Source organism: Coloeus monedula (genome assembly GCF_965178545.1).
Source record: "Coloeus monedula genome assembly, chromosome: 27".
NCBI lineage: Eukaryota > Metazoa > Chordata > Aves > Passeriformes > Corvidae > Coloeus > Coloeus monedula.
The window spans coordinates 1,364,572-1,384,491 of record NC_138807.1 but is presented as its reverse complement, the minus strand read 5'-3'; the positions used below and the strand labels follow the sequence as shown (position 1 = coordinate 1,384,491).

At 48.5% G+C, this 19,920-nt stretch overlaps 2 protein-coding genes across 2 annotated transcripts in view; both read left to right on the top strand.

The window, feature by feature from the left end:
* Window positions 1-908: 908 nt before the first annotated feature.
* RAB11B (RAB11B, member RAS oncogene family) lies at window positions 909-18,834 on the top strand. The gene is made up of 5 exons (XM_082298111.1): window positions 909-1,033; window positions 6,570-6,765; window positions 8,623-8,816; window positions 10,328-10,408; window positions 14,074-18,834. The coding sequence occupies exons 1-5, from the start codon at window positions 994-996 to the stop codon at window positions 14,217-14,219; spliced, it is 657 nt and encodes a 218-aa protein (XP_082154237.1). The 5' UTR covers window positions 909-993; the 3' UTR covers window positions 14,220-18,834.
* Window positions 18,835-19,833: 999 nt separating this feature from the next.
* The window catches only part of MARCHF2 (membrane associated ring-CH-type finger 2), a 34,091-nt gene continuing 34,004 nt past the window's right edge, over window positions 19,834-19,920 (top strand). Inside the window, exon 1 of the mRNA XM_082297765.1 lies at window positions 19,834-19,897. The gene's annotated coding sequence lies outside the window, so the exon portion shown is untranslated. The remainder of the gene's footprint in view (window positions 19,898-19,920) is intronic.

Here is a 19,920-nt window from a genome sequence, read left to right as displayed (position 1 = left end):
ACACCCTTGTGCTCCCGAGTGGCTCCCTGAGACTGGTCCTGCAGCCTGGACGGCGTTCCCAGGATGAGTTTTTGCAATTCTGCTGTCGGGAAGGTGAAGGATATCCCACTTGGAGCCCATAAAGCCGAGGCGAACGGTGTCCCACAGCCACTGCCCGAGTGGCCACGAGGCCTCTGGCTGTGGTCACTGCTCCGCTCAGGAAACTGCCTAGAGCCGTGCCAGGAAAAAAAAAGGGGATATGTTTTCCTTGGACAATTGTGTCACCGTGAGGGCATGTTTTTGCCAGAACAGCCTTTTCAGCTGGTGTTTAGCAGGAAGGTGGGGCCGGGAGCGCGGAGCGGGGCAGGGAGCAGCCGAGGGGGAAGCGAGGCGGCGGGGGCGCTGGGCGCAGCCCGGTGTCCCGAGGCGCTGCTGGGGCTCTGCCCCCGTGCTCCCCAGCTCCGGTGCTGCGCTGACCCCCGGGCCGGGCCGGTTCTCTCCCCACCCAGAGATGACACCATGCCCCAGCGATGGGGAGTCACTCTCAAACGGGGCGAAACCCCTCTCCCAGCGATCCCGCTCAAACCGGGGGAGTCCCATCCCCCTGAGGGCCACGTCCCCCTCCGGTGTGACCCCCTCCCCCGAAAACAATCCCCCCTCCCCCGCGCCCCGCCCGCGCCCGCTCCAACCCCGCCTCCACAGCCCCGCCCCGGCCCTCACCCAAACCCCGCCCCCTCCCGCCCGGCCCCGCCCCGGCCCCGCCCCGCCCCGTCTCTCAGGTTCCCAGCTCAGGCACCCAAGCACCGCCCCTCCCCAGCTGCCCTCCTTTCATTGGGCAACGTTCCCTGCCAGTCAGCGGAACTTCCATCGTTTATTGGCTGTCGTTGATGGCTCTGGCGCACCGTCCGCCTCCTGCGGGCTCTGGCGGGCGCTGGTTGGCCCGTGCGGGAGCGCCCCTCCCCGGCTGGGCCGCGGTCGGTGCCGGGCAGGCAGAGGGTCGGCGCCGCCATCGCCATGGGCACCCGCGACGACGAGTACGACTATCTGTTCAAAGGTGCGTGCTCAGCGGGGCCACGGCCGCCGCACCGCGCCGGGTTCGGCCGGGATCAGCGGGCCGCGCCGGCCCGGGACGGCCGCTGCGGCCTTGGTGCGCGGGGCGGCCTTGTGGGCCCCCGGCCTGGTCTGGCCCCGGGGGAGCGGCGGGAGAGCCGCACGGGCTTCCTCGCCCCGCCCGGCCCGGGCCGCGTAGGCCGCGCGCCGGCAGCTGGGCGGCTGCGATCGCCGGGGACGGCCGGAGCCGCGGCGGGGAGCGGGCGGACCGCGGGCCGGGGCTGTGCCCGGCGGTGCCGGTGGTTTTCCGGAGATCGCCCGGTGTCGAGCCGGAGCTGAAAAACCATAAGCTGGTGAAGGCTCCTTCGCAGGTCCCTGCTGAGCGCCGGTACCGGGAGCCTGGGACCGTAATGGTGTTAATTTGATTGTGCTGATGGGTGTTTTGCCGCGCCTGCCCCTGCCTGTGACATGTCGGGTTGTCCAGGGCTGTGTGAGGGCTCAGTGCTGCTCCTTCTGCGCCGGCTCCGGGGGAATCGTCGCCGTGGGTGTCCTCCCGTGGGATGTTTTCAGGGTTTCTGTCCCGTGGGATGTCTTCGGGGTTTCTGTCCCGTGGGATGTCTCCGCAGGCCGGGCTCCTGCCTGTTCAGAGGCTCAACCCGACCGATTTCCCGGAGCAGCCCACAGCTCTGCCTGTGAGGCCCGAGGAGCAGTGCAGGTGGGTGTAGCACCATCGTCTTTGGTTTCCCAGCCTGTTTTGCACCGAATCTCCTGTTGGTAGTGCGGCTGAAACCCAGTTATCATCCCGAGAGTTCACTCTTGGGAAGGGCAGTGCTAACGGCGCCCTTGGTGGTCTGTGAGGGCTCTGGGGGTCACTTGCTGCTGTGATGATTTCCCAAGCGTTTGATTTAGGGACACGGTCTTTGTACCTGGACTCTCACAAGGGCAGCAGTGATTCCGAACTTGTGGACCAAAGGAAAGAACAATTACTCATCTGTGGGTAGTATTTTATAGATATATTTGCCTGTTTACTTTATTTATTTTACAGGGGGTTGAATCTTGAGGACAATGGGGGAAAAACCCCCTTATTTCTTCTCTGCCTATAAAGCAGAAGACCAGCCTGCAAAAATATGCTAAACTGTCTGAGTCTAAAGTAGTTTCCTTCTGAAGTCATTCCACCGTCTGTTTCCCAGGTGGTTTAATAGCCAGGAACTTGAAAGCCTAAACATTGTACTTATTTTTTTCTTTCTCTGAATAGTCAATTAGGTAGGGAAACAGCATTTGTCTTTTAAAAATACTTGCTTTGAAATGTGTTTTTAACGTTATCTGGAGTAAGACTCAACCTGAAGTCATTTGGTCAAGATCTGTGCTGTGGTGATGCTGGCACACTTTGTAGCACTTAATAAAAAACAGGTGAGAGGATTGTCCTTTTCTGTGCATCTTTTGGGAGGAGTTGTGTGGATGTTTTTTTAAAAAATAAGTAGATAGAGAAGGGTTTCTTTGAGGGTTTGATTATTTATCTTTTCCGTCCTTTGAGGCTTTTTGGGACTAGACAAGAAATAAATGGGACCAAGTGGGATGAGGGCTCTGCTGTGGGACCAACTCCCCTTCCTCTTCTTCCTGCCTTCTCCAGCAGTGGAATTAAACATCAAGGACAATTGCTATAATAATGCCCAGGACTTTGGTTGGCTTGTGGTTTAGCCCCTTCTTAGCTACGCAGATGGCTTTTGAACTCTCTTCTGTCAGTCTGTGTAGTAGTCAGAGGTAGAAATAATGACGTAGGAGGATCTCAGTCTGGGAAAGTTTATTAAATTTAAGGCTTGACTGTCTCCCCTGCCACCCATTTCCAAAGGACAGCACGTGGCAGGCAATGACTAACTTAAGGTTTGGGAGCACTCTGGGGATGTGAGTGATTATGGTCAAAGCTGCTCTGCCAAACTAGTGCTTCTTTGTTTCCAATTTCCCTTTCTTTTGTGTGCATCCCAACAAAACTGCTTATTTTATTGATCAGAACAAAATATTATTTGTTACTCAAGCCAGCCTTTGGGGGAAGGAGCCAAACCGTGTGTGCAGGGCTGTGTGGGGTAGTGAGGCTGTGAAGAGCTTGTGGCTGTGTTCAGTGATGTGACCCAAGCGAAGCCAGCAGTACAGGCCCCTGTTCCCAGTTAGTTTTGTAGCGGGGATGGTGAAAAAGCAGGGACTTTGCAGCCTGAGTTTTGAATGCGTTGATCTGGAATTGAATTTGTGACCTTTGAAGAGCCGTTAAAAATGTTGGATGTCTTGTACCTATTAAAATGTGATCTGCACATTAATTTTGCTCTCAAGAAGATTAGCTATTATCAGTGTTTAAGAATTAAATCTGAGGTTCTGCAGATGTGTGCTGGCTCATGAAAAAGGCAGGAAAAAGCAGCATAGGAAAAAGAGCTTTCCTTTACCTTTGTGGGAATTTAGACTGCTCTGATTAGTCTCAGCTTAGCAAAGGCTGTGGTTATTAAAAACAAATGCGTATCCTATTAGTCACCAATATCTGGTAACCTTATGTACTTCAGATTTATCACAAACTCTGGTTAGATGGTCTGTGCTAGAGGGAGTCTTAATCTTCTTAATTGCTCAAAAGTATATATTATTTTTTCCAGATTAATGAATCAGTGTATTTACAGTTCTATCATAAACTTGATCTATTTATTTTCCCTTTCATACCAATGATGTATGGCACTGGAATTTTAATTCTGATTTTGGCTTGTTTTGTACAAGATCTCAACATATAGGGCAGGTGTTGGGGGGTGGGATTATGCTGTAGTTCTGTATGTTGTAGACATGGGAAGCAGAGTGAGGGTGGTGGCTAAGTTGATGGATGGGTAATGTGGTGATGGATAACTCACACAGTGGCAGGGGGTGCTGGACGAGACGGAAAATCGGGAAAGACTGAAGGAGCAGGATTCAGGATATAAACAGGGCACTGCGAGAGGCTTGTCTGTGTGCTTCGAGCCATCTGAAGATGGCTGGTGCTGGTTATTGGTTCATGTCACTTCCAAGATGAAACCAGTACATCTTTCCATCACCAGTGTGGCCCTTAGGGGCATTTGGAGAGTGACTTCATCAGTTCTGGTGAGGCGTGTTTAGGGAGTATTCAGGCTCTTAAACTGTCATTTGGAACTTTTTTCTACTCTGTCATGACTTCTGAATCTGAACAGGCGATGCTGTGTGGTGGCCTGTTACCAAATTTAGAAACTTTCCCAAGATCTAATCACTTAGTCCAGGATGTTGAAGGTACCTTCTTGCTCAACTCCCATAGAAAATAAAAGCTTGTGGCTTCTGTCTGCACGTGGGACCCCCAGTCTTGGCATCTTTCTTCTGAAAGTGAAAATGCTCATTTAATGCTCAAGATTGAGTATTAATAAGAAGTACTTGGAAACTCTAGGCTAGAATGCCCTTTATTGAATTGGGATCTGGTTGCCTTCCTTTAACTTCTGAAAAATTCTGTTTTAGAAGCTCTGCTGCAATGTGGGGCAGCCTGGTGAAGGGAGCCTGTGAGTAGCCAGCCAAAGGAATGTGGGACCCCTGGAATTTTCTTCCAGTGGCAGGTGGAGTTAATGACCTGAGAGCCGTTTGCATGGTTTATGCCCAAAACGGATACTTTTAAAATGCCAGAGCATAGGAGATGGCTAGAACCTGGAAAGGCTGTGCTTTCTCCAGCTGCAAAGTCATGGGAAGATAACTCCCTTCAGAAACAGTTGGAAGCCTCAGGGCTTTTCCAATCTGGTCTAGTTTGTGTGGTGGATGTTCTTACTTTTGGTTATGGTCAGGGCTTTGCTGTAGGATAGAGCCTAGTCCAGCCAGCAGATCCCTGTGTGAGATGGGTGACCTCGGCCTGTTGTTGGAAGGTCCCATGGAATTAGTGGTGAAAAACTGTTTGTCTGGAAAATAAAGCTAACAAAACCCTAGAGTTAGAACTTGTAATAAAATCTTTTTTTATCTGTCTGTTCTCATACCCTAAAAAATGGTTTAGGCAGTTTGCCAGGGAAGGCAGAGTGCTCTGAGGAGGTTTAAGCTCTCCCAGGCAGGGAGTTGTGGTGCCTTGCCACGATGTGCTGGCTGCCCGTTCCTGCCTCTTTTATGTTTTGCCTGTTCAGCTGTGCTAGCACAATTGTCTGTCTGTGCTGTCAGGCAGATGAGATGCTGGGGGCACTGTCCAGAGCGTTTCAACAATCCCCCTGTGCAGCTCTCTGGAGCTGTCGCAGCAGAGAGCCAGGGTCCAGCAGCAGCCTGGGAATGTGCTCCAAGGGTGGGGTGGCAGCCAGCTGGAGCAGGACGCTGCCAGAGCTGCATCCTCAAACAATGGCCTGAGCAGAGAAAAGCTGTAGTAGCACTAAGAGACAAGTATGATCCTTGGCCCTGGGGGGACACTGGTGAGTTCATTCTGGAAGTGTGCAATGAGAAGATTCTTCTGTAGTTGTTGGGGGGAAATTGGGAATGTTTTTTGCCCATGTCTGCTTTTCCGTAGGAAAAACAGACCATATGAATGAGGAAGATCAGCAGATCTCTACTTAGAACTGGAGTAGGAAATATTCCCAGGGTTAAAGAAGCTCACAGAGGCTGGCTGCCTTTCTTCCTTTTGCTTGAGCCAGGACATTTGAATTCCGAAGGCTATGTGATACAGTGTTTGGGAGAGGAAGGGAGAATGGCTCAGCTGTTTCAGCTTTTGTTTCTCTCAGTTATTTCTTGCTCTCATCCATAAGCCAAAAAGTAGAGGGAACCTCCTGCCACAAGATGTACCTTTGTTTTCACAATTCCTTTCAGGAAAGCTGGGCTTTGTGTGCTGAAGATCTCTCTGCACTCACATTTTTCTGTTATCGTGGCAACACCACGTGTGGAGGCAGAGGTTTCTAGCTCATCTCTTACTTCTCGTGCAGTTTACTACAACTTGTTTTGCTGGATGAAGTTCTGCTTTGCTTTGTATCTTTTTTCTAGTATCAAATGTCTTCTACTCTTTCTGTGGTGAACATACTTATGAATTAAATTATTGAAATAAAACACCTCATAATACTCCATCAGGGACTGCAAATAATTGTTTACTTACCATGTTTTTGGTCTTTTAATAAAAAGAGAGTACACTTATACTGTACAACGGCTTTTGTTGGGCAGACAGGTGGCCTGTTGCCATGTTCTTGCCTGTAGTGTTTCTTAAAATGTGGGTTGCAGCCTTCCTGTGCCAAAGGTTGAGTGTGTGAGGGGCATCTCTTACCTCTGCCTGCTGCAGTGGTTGGGGCCTCCAAAGCACTGTTTGACTTTGACAGTTGCTGTAGCAATTTCTCATTTTCACCTCTGAGGACTGGGCAGCTACTCACCACAAAACAGCTTGGGGCTCTTCTGGGGTTGAAGTAAGCTGTGCATAGTAAAGTCTGAGGTGCTGTCCATGTTAAGTCTCTCCTGTGTTACCTGGCTGTGCATTTCTGGTGGGTGTTGCCTGCCAGGCCGCCCTGCTGCGTGGGGTCAGTGCTGGTACAAGGAATTAATTGTGAAAATAATGTCTCTCCTTTCAGTTGTGTTGATTGGAGACTCTGGAGTTGGGAAAAGTAATCTTCTGTCACGTTTCACACGCAATGAGTTCAATCTGGAGAGTAAGAGCACCATTGGGGTGGAATTTGCCACCAGGAGCATCCAGGTGGATGGGAAGACGATAAAAGCACAGATCTGGGATACTGCAGGCCAGGAGCGATACCGCGCCATTACCTCAGCGTGAGTACTGTGTCTTTGCTCAGCAGAATTCTAGCAGAGATGCTGCAGATAAATCTATTGGGTAGAGAATGAAACATATTTTGGACACGTGACAAAGTCGTTATGACAAACTTCAATGTGGATCCAAGTCATAAGATAGGAAATACTTCGTGTTCCCTTGATTAATATAATGAAAGTAATTTTTAGATTCTCATGTTACTATTATAGAAGCAAATGACAGCTTAAATCAAAACTGGGGGAAATTCTGTTTGAGTTTTGTGATTTGGTTTTTTGTCTGTGCTGAATGTGCTGCGTTCATTACATGGAGTGAGTGTCATTTCAGATAGAAATTGGGTACTGTTGGTATCAAGTTTTGGTCTAGGCAATGGAGGCTTACTGTAACACCCATGGCTTCTGGTCTCCATTGCTCCCTCAGTCTTGAGACTGAGGGTATTTTTAGGAAAATCTGCAGCCAAAAAGTCCCTTGAAATCTCAATGACTTTGAATTAGTCACAGCCCTGAAAATTAGGTCCATGAGCACACACATTGAATAGCCAGGACATAGGAAGGCAACTATGATAGTGCTGACTGTGCAGCATTAGGCACAATCCCTGAAGGTGAGAAGCTTTTTCACCTATGGCACCCTGTTAATTCACAGAGTGGCTTGAGGTGTACCTGTTTCTATGCAGACAAAAGTATCTGGCAGAGGACAAAAAGCAAACCCTTTTGTCAGGCCTGGTTCTCCAGAGCATTTTCTGATCAGTGAGTTGATTTTTTTTATTACGTTGCAGATGTATATCAGTTTTTAAAGGTAAAAACATGTCTCTGAGTCATGCACAGATTGAGCCATTAAACTCAAGGTAAGGGGAATTTTGTCAAGATGGGAGAAAACCAGGAGAGCCTGGAACCCAAAGGGAGCAGTCTGTAGGGAAAGGGATGCAGAAGCAGATGTAAGTGACAATTTCAAATTGCATTGTTTCTGGAACTGTTAGTGTGACTTTCAGGAATTCTTTTGTGACCCTTGTTCTTGCTGTAAAAACTGCTAGTCCAGTCTGGGTCAACCACAGGTTTTACTGCTGGGAATGAGGGCAGCTGCAGTCCTGTGATCCTGCTCTCCTTTGTGCTGGCACTAACTCCTGCTTGACACGTCACTCAGCCAGTTCAGCCTGCTCGGCCAGCGGAATGCCAAACATCGGGGAAAAGGGAATGTTTTCTGCTGACTTGGTGCCCTGACTCAGTTCAACAACATGTCAGACAGGTGCTGGTACAAGTGAGGAGAAATGGTAGTATTGTGTAGAAGAGAGATATGGATGTTACAGGATTGCTGATACAGCTTGACTTGTGCTGAGCTGAGCCCTTGGCTTGTGTTGAAATGGGCCCAAACCTGCCCTGAGGGGGCAAACTCTGTTCCTGGATTAGAGGTTTGTGGATCGTGACAATATAGCCCAGAGTCCCCTCTTTAATTTGTAGGAGGGCCAGGGGATATTTGAAGGATCAGGGACAAATACTGACATTTTATTAAGGGCTATTTTCCTAGTAGAAAGTTAGGTCGTAACTTCACGAAAACCACCCAGCTGTACTGATTCTGGAACGGTGAGTTTTCCTGCACATGGTTGGAGTGGACAGGACATTTTTAGTCCTGGTTTCTGCAGGCTCTCCAGCATTTTGGTATACACACAGGATTTTTTTAGAAATGCCATTACAAAAAAACCCCTGCAATTGGAACTTGGTTTTAGGCTTCAAAACCCCTCCAACAACAGTATTTGCATCAGCACAACTTTTTCTGACGTGTAAAGCATTATAGAAGAGCTAGATGGCCTGTTTGTTGGTGTGGCTGGGACAGAGCTCTCGCTGAAGGGCTGTGCCTCATGGTTTCAGATATTACCGTGGTGCTGTTGGGGCTCTGCTTGTCTATGACATTGCCAAACACCTCACCTACGAGAACGTGGAGCGCTGGCTGAAGGAGCTGCGAGACCACGCCGACAACAACATCGTGATCATGCTGGTGGGTAACAAGAGCGACCTGCGCCACCTCCGGGCCGTGCCCACCGACGAGGCCAGGGCCTTCGCAGGTTAGTGCTCGGCCTGGCTGGGCTGGGGCTTCAGGGGCCTGGGGGATGGTGCCTGCTCTGATCACACTGTTTGGTCCAGGGCTGAACTCTCACCTCAAGTTTTAGTTTGGACCCTAAAAAAGACATTTAAGATGTTTTGTTGGGTTTTTTAAAAATTAAAGTATCTTGGCTTATTAACTAGCATGTGTGGTTGGCTTGGTTTTTTTTTTTTTTGGAGAATTTTTTGGTCATTTTTAGTTTGTGGTTTTCTGTTGGTTTTTAAATCTAGTGGTAGTACATGTTTTTGAAACACTGTCCTTGAGCTGCCTGATAGCTGAAGATTAAACATTTCCTCTAACAAGGCTAGAAACAGTAAGCAACATTTAGGAGAGAAAATGTCACAATAAAAATCACAAAATGTCCGTCCTTCCTTCCTGGAGACCCGATTCTGCTGAGTAGATATTGATGTGGACAGCTACAAAGGAATACTGAACCTTCTCTTCGATGGGGTCATTGCTGCTCTAGAGCGCTGATGCATGCAGTAGTGTCATCTGGTCTCACTGAAATGCAGCGATCATTTGTTGGGAGAAGTCAATGGGTTATGTAAGATGCTGCTACTGCATTCCTTCTCTCTTCCTTACCTGGTAGAGCACTGGTCAGATACTCTTTTGCCCTTAAAGTCCTGGGGACATTCAGCTTTTGTGTGGCTGTCAAGCTTGGAGGTGGAATGTAAATGTACAACCTTTAAAGTACCTCTAGAAATATTACCAAGGCTTAAACATGCTTTCTGAAGTTTGCTGGTAAGCGAGTACCCTGGGGGTAATAAAGCCACTTAAAATTTTCAGATAAATGAGAAGCGACATTTATCTAAGAGAAGCAAAACAAGTTGGTGGGTGCCCCAGACAGTCTATTACTTTGGTCACTTGGTTCAGCTTCTTACTTTTTGACCCTGACTTCCTGCTAAGGCTGTTTTAAATGTCTAATTGTTGGTGTTTAAGCTCCATGACTGAAATTTACCTGTTCCTGGGTATGTGATACAGAACCATTTTCGGTATGATATTTAAGTGTTAATCACTTTCTTTTTTAATAAAAAAAATTCTTTTGCATTGTAAGAGGAAAGAAGAAAATAGACTCTGTTCCAGGGGGTCATTGTTATTTGGAAGTGGGGCCTGATTAGGAAAGTATAGGTCTGTTGATCTTTTTGGGGTTGCAGAGGAGAATTGTGTCTCTGTAGCAGCTGACGTGCGTTTGCTGGGGCTCTTGCTTAAGGCACCTCCGGGTATGATCTGTAGCCAGAAGAGAATGATATTTTGTGTTGGACTGAGCAAGGGCTGCAGTGGGGAAAATGCACTTTGGGCAAAGGAGATGTTGCTGAACTGCAGCACCAACGTGTTCCTTGTGTAATGGGGAAAAGAAAAAAAATGACTGTGCCCTGCCTGGTTTGGCTTAAAATAAAAGATAAAAACCTTAAAGTAAAAGTGAAATAAAGTGTTATTAAAGTTTTTAACTGAACCACTTCTTATTTATTACAGAAAAAAATAACTTATCTTTTATTGAAACATCTGCTCTGGATTCAACAAATGTAGAAGAAGCCTTCAAGAACATCCTTACAGGTATGGTTTTTATGGATTCAGAGCAGCTGCTGAGGTGGTAGATTTTCTTCATGGGCACATTTTTCAGTTATCTGGAATGTTTTGGAAATGAGTGTTGGGAATGATGGTTAGTTTGCAAGCTTTCTAATCTCGCCTTTGTGTTCTGCCTCCCACCCCATACACCCTTTTTTGTCCCAGAAGAGGGTTTCTGTCTCCTGGAGGTTCCTATCTCCTGACAGGAACAGGAAAGGAACTAGTTGTAAAGGAACTAGTAATTGTACTTCTGTGCTGGGAAGTTAAATGTTCCAGTATTTTCTCTTGCACCAAAGCAGACTGGTACCATTTTCAGACTACTGAACTCTTGTTCTCAGCTGATAGCAAGGGTTATAGGTTGATTATGTATCGGTGTGTGTCTCTTACTGGGAAAGAAGCTGAGCATTAATAGGGTTAATTGTCAAGGCAGGCTCTTTTGGGTTCCTTTTGCAGTGGTGTGCAGAGAAGGACTACAGAGCCTTGGGATCACTAAGTCAGATGCTGGCCAACTCTGTTGGTAACAGAAATGCAATGCAATTAGAGGAAGATTACAGAATCCCAGAACCACTTGGGTTGGAAGGGACCTTAAAGATCATCTCGTTATACACCTTGCCCCCCTACCAACCTTCCACCAGACCAGGTTGCTCCAAGCCCCATCCAACCTGGCCTTGGACACTTCCAGGGATGGGGCAGCCACAGCTGCTCTGGGCAACCTGTACCAGGGCCTCACTACCCTCACAGCCAAGAATTTCTTCCCAATATCCCATCTAACCCTGTCCTCTGGCATTTGGAAGCCACTCCCCCTTGTCCTGTCCCTCTAGGCCCTTGTCCAAAGTCCCTCTCCAGCTCTCTTGGGGACTGTCGATGTTGGAAGTCTGCAGTAAGGTCTCCCAGGAGCCTTTTCTTCTCCAGACTGAGCAACCCCAACTCTGACTCCAAGGTGCCCAAGAAGAAGCAGGCAGGAGAAAAAGGGCAGCCAAGCTGCCTCTATGGCTAAAAAGCCTAACAGATGAGGAATGGGGTGTATTTGCTGCCCAGCAGATTTGTGTTATTAGAGCTACTGGTGAAGCAGCTGAAGGGTGAGGCAGAGCCGATTGCCCAGAGCTGGAGCTGGGCCGGTCTCGCACCCTGTAGCAGATTCACGGCTGATCTGGGACACTTGGCTGGATCTGAAACTTCACTGGCACTCTGAGACAGTATTTGTGGTTTTAGTGCTCTGAGTGTAGCTCAACAGTCACCATCCATCCTGTCTTCCCTTGCAGTGTTCCCTCTCAGGTCCCTGAGACTGACCCTGGTTAGAGATGCTGGCCTGAGGCCTCTCTAGGAGAGCCACAGTGTGGTAACAACTCAAGCTGAGGTCAGGCCTGGGCAAACGGAACTCAAACCCCTCTCTCTCAGCAGCATCCTGAGCTCCCAAAAGTGTTGAGATTGTCCAGTTCAGATAGCATAGGCAAAAAGGAATAACCCTAAAAATTACCTGCAAAGTGTAGGAGATGGGGAAGTTGTACAATTTGATATAGTGCAAGGAAAGAAGGGTTTACAAGCAGCAAATGTTACTGGGCCTGGAGGTATTCCAGTCAAAGGCAGCCGTTATGCACAAAATTATAAACAATATCCATCCCAGCAACTTCCCTACCCACAGCCTACTTCCCCCTTTTACCCTATACCCAATATGAACCCCTTCCTAAGTTTGCCCCATCCCCAGTTTATTCCTAATCCATTTTTCACCCCATGGCTTCCCTATACAATTCCATTTCCCTACAATTCCTCTCTGATGCCGAAGGGGGGATGAAAAGGGGGAGGGAAGAAATTAAACTCTCTCCTGCATCAGTTTCCCCACAACCCATGCTCGGAGAGTTCTGTCTCCCTTCTGTCAGCCTTAAGATGTTCCAGAGAATCTGTTTGGACATTTAAAGGCTTGTTTTGTTTTAAAACTGTTCTTGTTATGTTTATCCAGTTGTTTTAAAAAATAAACGGGTGAAATGTCGGGGTCCCTGGCCCTGGTCAGCCTCGTTCCCCATTGGTTGGTTTGTGTTTCCCTGCATGGGCAGGGACCCTCGGGTCCCGTGATTGCCACAGTTCCTCAGCAGAGCCCCGGCCATGCGGCTGGGAAATTAAACATCTCTGAAACATCTATCAAGAATCAGTCCATATATATATATTTCTTTTCCACGGCCTCCTTGTTTGATACATCGTGTTACAGTAATCCCCACTGTAACATAGGCATATGGGTAATAAGACTGATTAGTCCTGAAAAGGCTGTTCCCTAAGGGATTACACCTGGGGGAGAATCATCCCTCTAAGAGAGGAGAAGGAACCTAGGAAAATGTGCTGTGTAGAGTAGTGAGTTGGAAACCACCACAGGGGACTTGGTGGAGGGAAGAGAGTGGGAACAGCAGGACAGGAGTTTCCTTCCTGGTCACGCGTTTGAGGGATCACTAAAGACTGGAAGAAAAAAAAAACACAAAACACCCCAAAGAGATGCTACCCCAAAGCAAAGGGGGCTTGGCAATGACTCTGAACAGCTCAAATTCAAATACAGTACTGAGCAGGCAAGAAAGAGGATGTGACAGCCTCTGAACAACCCTCTTTGTCCCTTTCAGCAAAGATCTGTAGGTAACCAGTGGCAACAAGATTGGCCTTGAGTGAAAGGTTTCCATTTTAAACAATATAAATATGTGCAGATTCTTAAAAAAAAAAAAAAAAAGCCTAACGAAACCCCCCGTAAACAAGCCCTGCACAGTTCCCTATGATTTTTAAATCTTACTAAAGGCTTTGGGTGTTGCTGGTTTGGGGTTGTGGCTGTATGAATGTGACCATAATATTTACCACAGACTTCCAGGGAAGTACTTGCCCTTTTCCTGTTTCACAATGGAGGGAAGTTGGAACAAGGGCTTATAGTCAGTGAAATAAGTAACTCAAAAGCCTTTCCACTTATGATACTTCTACTAACTATGCAGTTGAAACAGTTTGTTCCTGATGGCTTTTAAGCTGCCAGTCTCTCTTCAGTGGTTACAGCTTTGTGGATCTGTGTGCTTTCAAGCATAAGTTAGAGTCAAATCAATTCATTTGGAGAAGGATGGGGCTTTATGGATCCATGTGGCTTTTTACTGTCATAGGTAGGAAAACTGACTGATGCGTTGCAGAGAGGAGCATTGCTGTTACTTGGCGGTAGCAGGTTGCCAGGAGCAGAGGTGGGGATCAGGTGATTTGCTGCTGTGGAGGACGTTTCCCAGCATCCTGGTGATTGGTGTTTCTGGAGTATGCTGCCCACTTTTTTTTAATCACAAAGAAGATGATTCCCTGTTTTAGAAATGAGCATTCCTGCTCCGTTCCCATTTAAAAACCCTTTTAATAATCCCCATTTTCGTGGAGTCATTGAAAAAGAATGGGATAGGAAGTGCTGTTGCAGAACAACAGCGAGGACTCTTGTCTTAATAACTTTTCCAGACAGAGCTGGCGTATTCATTCCAGAACGGGAACGCCAGCCAGATGTTACATGCCACATCTGCTTAGCCTAGATTCCCTTTCAGAGCCCTCAATTTAAATCTTCTCACTCCTGGGTTCTGGCATGTTCTTGGGCAGTTTGCTCGGCGCTGTGCCCCGTGGGAGGCCGTGCCCCCGGGGCTCTGACCCGTGTGCTCTCCTTGCAGAGATCTACCGCATCGTGTCGCAGAAGCAAATCGCCGACCGGTCTGCGCACGATGAGTCTCCTGGCAACAACGTCGTCGACATCAGCGTCCCACCAACCACCGATGGACAGAAATCCAACAAACTCCAGTGCTGTCAGAACCTGTGACCTTCTCTAGATGACTCTTGTGCCCTCCACTTCGTCTGTGCTTCATTTAGAAACTTGTGTGCACTTCCTATCTCCTGTGATTCAGTGACTCCCTCCCCCCTCCTTTACTCCATTCCCAAATCTCCCCTCTCATATTAGAGCTTTAATTGTAGGGCTAACATCCCCCTGCCTCTGAAACCCCTTCCATGTGGTGACTTCTGGGCTTGAAATGTAGTCACTGATCTGATAGACATGTTTGTGTTGGAACATCTGCTGCTGGATATTATCCCATGAAACACTCTTCTCAAATGGGTTTGTTTTGGTTTTGTTAGGTTTTTTTTTAGTTTGCTTTTGTTGTTGTTTTTGTTTTCTGGGAGGGGAACAATGGGACTTGACTCTACCAGTTGAAGAAATAACTACATTTAGGTGACAAGGTTTTTTCCTCCCATAGTCAGATATCTCTTTTTCTTGTGTTTCTGTAAACATGGGGGAGAAATTAAACTAGCTATCCTGCCAAATGCTCTGTTTTCTGTCCTGATGAAGTCTCACAGTGAGGATTTTAGTGGCTGCACACACATAAGAAAGCTGTTGAAAATAACATTACTTATTCTGTAATTACCCCTAATACAGTTAGTCTGGCTGTGTAGTTTACTGTTTCCTGCTTGGGAAATCTTTCTCTGTTCTTGTTTTATTTGGGAACAATGAAATATGTCTGCATTGCTTTTTCTGCCACCATGAATGCCTGTGCAGGCTTTATGAAGTGGCTTAATATTTATTCATAGCTTATGTTAATCAGTTAACATTATTGTACAGTAAGTGCCAGCGTATTGATTTCAGAAACCTTTTGCAACCTGTACAAGTAGGCTTCTTTTGTACTGTAGGTCAGTGTCTGAAAGCAGGATCTGCTCTAGTTCCAGGGTTGGGTTTTTTTTGCATGCTGCTTTTTCTCTAGATTTCTCCTGCCCCTGTCTGAGTGAGTGAAGCAATATTTTCATGTCACATATATACTTGCACTTGTAAGGGTTTTGGTTGTTGTAGAGAAACACAATACTTTATACATTTTGTAAAACTTCTGCAGATCCATAGCATCTGGAACTTTCTCTTCATGATCTTTCACTATTGACCTCTACTAAAATGCATAATATTAGGATTTCACATAATAACTACTAACATTGTTTTCCTCTTACCGTTTTACTGAACTGCAGACTGTAATTCTTAAATGATTGTACTTCACTGATGTAACAGATTTGTCATCAGCAGGGCTAACTACTCTAATTCTTTGTTGTGCTGAATGCGAAGAATGTTACCACAACTTTGTGTAGTCAGTCTCTTGGTTGCTTGTGCAAATCTCTGATGGCTTTTCATCACTCACTAGCTCTTGCACACTTGTATCCCCTCGGGTATCCACTGAATGTTCTGATGGCCAATACTGGGTGAAACGGTCTAAAGGAGGAGCTGGAGACCATCTGCTGCTCCCTGAAGGCTTGTGGAGCCATTTGCAGTGAGTTTTTGCTCTGTATTCTGAGCCTGTACCTCACTGGATGAATCCCAGCTGCATATTAATGAGTTGATTTTTCTTTACTGATACAAAGCAAATATGAAACTGTGAATTGTGTTTGAAGGGGAAATCTGACATTCCAGTCTCAACTGTTCTGTCTGGTTACGTAATAAAATTAAGGGCAGTTAACTCTGATGGCTTTTCTTTTATAAGATTTCCAGACCAATGCCTTTAATTTTGTACTGTATGCACTGAGAGGGCTCCAGCTCACAGCGCAGGATGCACGTGGTGCCTGGCACTTCCACTCTTCAGCTTTGTTTAGAGGATATATTCAAGGTGAAGGGGTGCATGCTTGCAGGCTGATGCCATTGAATGAGGGTATGAATTCCTCTTCAGGCATCACAGGGCTCTGTCCTAAGGGTGTTCCAGTTCAGGAAGCACTTTCAACACTTGGTATTTACTTCACTAGCATTCTCTTGAGAGAAGGTGGGAACTGGGATGTCTCCTTTTTGGTGGTCCAAGACCAGAATGTAACATGCAGTCAGTGTTTAGACAGTAACATGCAGTCAGTGTTTAGACAGCTGGCAGTGAGAGAATGGAAAGTTTTGAAATATTGAAAATATTTCATTTGAGAACAAGTGGACACTAGTGGAGCTGGGCTCCTTAATTTTTGAACAAACTTTATATAAAGAAATCAGTTGGATAGCATGAGGAGGAATTGTACTGTTAAGAGGACTCATTAGTTCAGGGTGATGTATTAACATGCTTACTCTGCAAGTCCTGTTCTTAACATGAAGTTTCTAGAATCAGTCTGGCCTGGTGTAAGAAGCCAAGAAGCAGTTTAGTCACTTGCTTGTCTCTTAAGAGATTTTCTTTAGTCTTTGACTTTCTGGAAGGCTCTAAACTTTGCCGCAGAGTCCCAGTGAAAGGTCAGTGTCTAGGGCTTAACTGCTGTTAAATTTATGGGTATTGAAGAGCTCTTGAACAACTCCATTGTCCAAAGCCCTCTCAGCGCTGGTGGACCTTGGACCATTCTATTGTGTTTGAGATCTGTTGTGTGACAGGGAAAGGCCTCCTGCCCTTTGCTGGGGGCACCCAGGATGTGGGAGTTGCATGTGTGCACATGTGCACCCATGTAGCTCCTTTGAGCACTGGGAACTGAGGGGGGTTTATCTGCTATGATCCTTCAGTATGAGACGAGGCTCTTCCTCAGGCGGAGCCACAGCCCTTCTGTGGGTCTGAGGTGCTCCTGCCCAGACTAAGCACAGGGCTCTTTGTGACAACAGAAAAAGGACAGGGACCAGTTCTGCCAGATTAAGCCATCTTCCTATGCATAGACCAAGGAAAATGCTTCTGGTCTGGGGTTCCTGGTGTCCTGATGAAGCATTGTGCACTCCTTAGAAACTGCATCCACAACCCAGCCCACTATTGTGCTGGAATTGCTGAGGGGAAGACTTGGAGAAATCCTGAGGAAGCTGGAAATGCTCAAGAGCTGTCTGACATTCAGAGAAGCTCTCCAGTAACCCAGACTCCTTAAGCTTGCTTTCCTGATGTGGAAATTACAGACTACATGTAACCTCAACTGGACTGCTTCATCCCACGGCTTTGCTGGCTGTGTGTCTCTCAGTGTTACTGTCAGGAAAAAAGAAAAGGTTCCAGCTCTCTTCCATCTGTCCCAAGGGATTTGAGGGCTGAATTTTGCTTTTGTAAAACTCCTGATAACAGGAAAGCTGGCTGTGAAAGAAGGAATGTATGCTCTGCTTGCTTGGATGTTGAGGTTGACTTTCCTTTAACTATTGAAAACACTACAAAGCCCTGAGTGCTGTCACCTCTGTCAGTAACGCACCCGTCAGTCAGAGGCTCCTGCTGATGTCTAGAACAGGCCCTTTCAGGCAGAATTAGGCAGGAGTCTGTTGTGCTGCCTCTCCTCTTACTGATGGGGAGGGTGAAGGCCAAAATTCATACATAAAAGTGACTTGGTCCTGAGCACACCAACAGCTAATTGGTAAAATGAATTCCTGGGGTCCACCAGATCAATCCAATCTCTTTTCCTGCAGAGTTAGTGCTTACAGGCAGGTGAGTTAGTCTGGGATCTTCACTGGAGCCTGCACAGAACAAGGAAGTCTGGTTTGTAGGAAAGTTTTAAAGCTCCATACTTGTATAAATGTAAAAATCCAGTTGATGGGTGACCGCTTGCTACTTTGTTAAAACGATTTCAGCGTGTGCTGTGGAGGCCGTCAAGATTTGGTAGAAGAAAGGCAGTTTGGTGCCTTCTTGGCCCTGTGGCAGGTTTAGAGGCAGTAGAAAGATGATGGATCTCAGAGATGCCCCCATTTGGGTGCTGTTCTGTGACCTGTGGTGCCCAAGGGCTCTTGTGTAAGCACAGAGCTCTTGGCTGGGTGTGGTAAGGGTTGGGCTGTGCCTTTATTTGAATCAGTCACTCAACAAAAGCTGTTGGAAAAATGTACAGGAGATATTTTTGCTCCGTGGTGCTTTGATCCCTGCATGCTGTGCTGCTTCAGAAGGTGTGGGTGGGATCTTTTTCTGGCTCAGTCTTACCAAGTCTTGGTGATCGTTTCCCTTCCAAGCACGAAGGAAGAACTTGCTTAGAGGTTCTGGACTCTGTAGAAGGAAAGAAGATCCCAGTGAAGCGGTTCAGTCACTTAGGGAAGATGTTTTCCTCCATAAAAGAGTAGAACAAACTGTGTTAAAGGTAGGGGCCTGAATTTCAGCTAAGGAAAATCAGACAATTGGAAGTGAAGACTTAACTGTCCTTCAAGTAAAACACAGTAAGTGGGGTCTGAAGGGTGGACTCTCTTGACTTCAGATTCTTAAATGTAGTTGGGATGGTGATTTATGGAATGTTTCCATGGAATGAGTATCTCCAGGGCTGCACTGTTTCAATAAATAACGGCAATTCCTATTTTACACTGGTCAGATAATGCATGGTAGTGTTGACTACCAGGCTTTGTAGGCTATAAATAGTACTGGGCTTTTATGCAACCCAGAAGAGAGGTTCCTTTCATTTACTTTTATTCCTGGTTCCTGTGTTAAGTGCAATTCACTTTGTAAATAAACACATCACTCGATTTTTGTGCATGGTTATGATGTATTGTGGATATAAAGATTGCCAAATCATACTGTGTGTGTCAAGTTCTGTTCCAGACACAACTGTAGAAGAAGGTGGGGACAGCTCCCGAGCCCGAGCGCAGGGTGGGCCGGGAGTGCGTGCCCCTGCCAGCGCCCCGGGGAGCGGCAGGACCGGGTACCCGCTGCCCCCGAGGCTGTTCCACCGCCCCAGGGTGCCGCGTTGGGCGGGGGAGCGTGTCCCCGGTGTGCCGGGTGTCCCGGATGTCCGGGTGTCCCGGGTGACCCAGTGTCCCGCGTGTCCGGGTGTCCCCGGTGTGCCGGGTGTCCCGGATGTCCGGGTGTCCCGGGTGACCCAGTGTCCCGCGTGTCCGGGTGTCCCCGGTGTGCCGGGTGTCCCGGATGTCCGGGTGTCCTGGTGTCCCGGTGTGCCGGGTGCCCCAGTGTCCCGCGTGTCCGGGTGTCCCCGGTGTCCCCGATGTCCCGGGTGTCCAGGTGTCCCGGTGTGCCGGGTGTCCCCGGTGTGCCGGGTGTCCCGCGTGTCCGGGTGTCCCCGGTGTGCCGGGTGTCCCCGGTGTCCGGGTGTCCCTGGTGTCCCGGTGTGCCGGGTGTCCCCGGTGTCCGGGTGTCCCGGGTGTCCTGGTGTCCCGGTGTGCCGGGTGTCCCCGGTGTGCCGGGTGTCCCGGGTGTCCCCGGTGGCCGGGTGTCCTGGTGTCCCGGTGTGCCGGGTGTCCCCGGTGGCCGGGTGTCCCGGGTGTCCCCGGTGTCCCGGGTGTCCCGGTGGGGGCCGGCTCTGGAGTGGGCGCGGTGCCGAGGCCTCCCGCCGATGGGGGCGGGGCCCGGAAGGGGGCGTGGCAATGAGAGAAGGGCGGGGTCCGAGGCGGCGGGGCGGGGCTTGGCCGCGGGGCCGCTATTGGCCGCCGGCTGTTGCCAGCGGGGTCGCGTTGCTACGCCGGCGGGTTGCCCGCAGTGCATTGGGCGCTCGGGAGCTGCGTCAGCGCGGCGCGGGCGGGGATTGGCGGGCGAGCGCTGGGGGGCGGGGCCCGGCGGCCGCCGCAGCCGGCGCTGGGGCGGCGCGGGCCGCGCTGAGGGGCCGCGGGCGCCGGGAGCGCAGGTACCGGACGGGGGGAGCGGCTG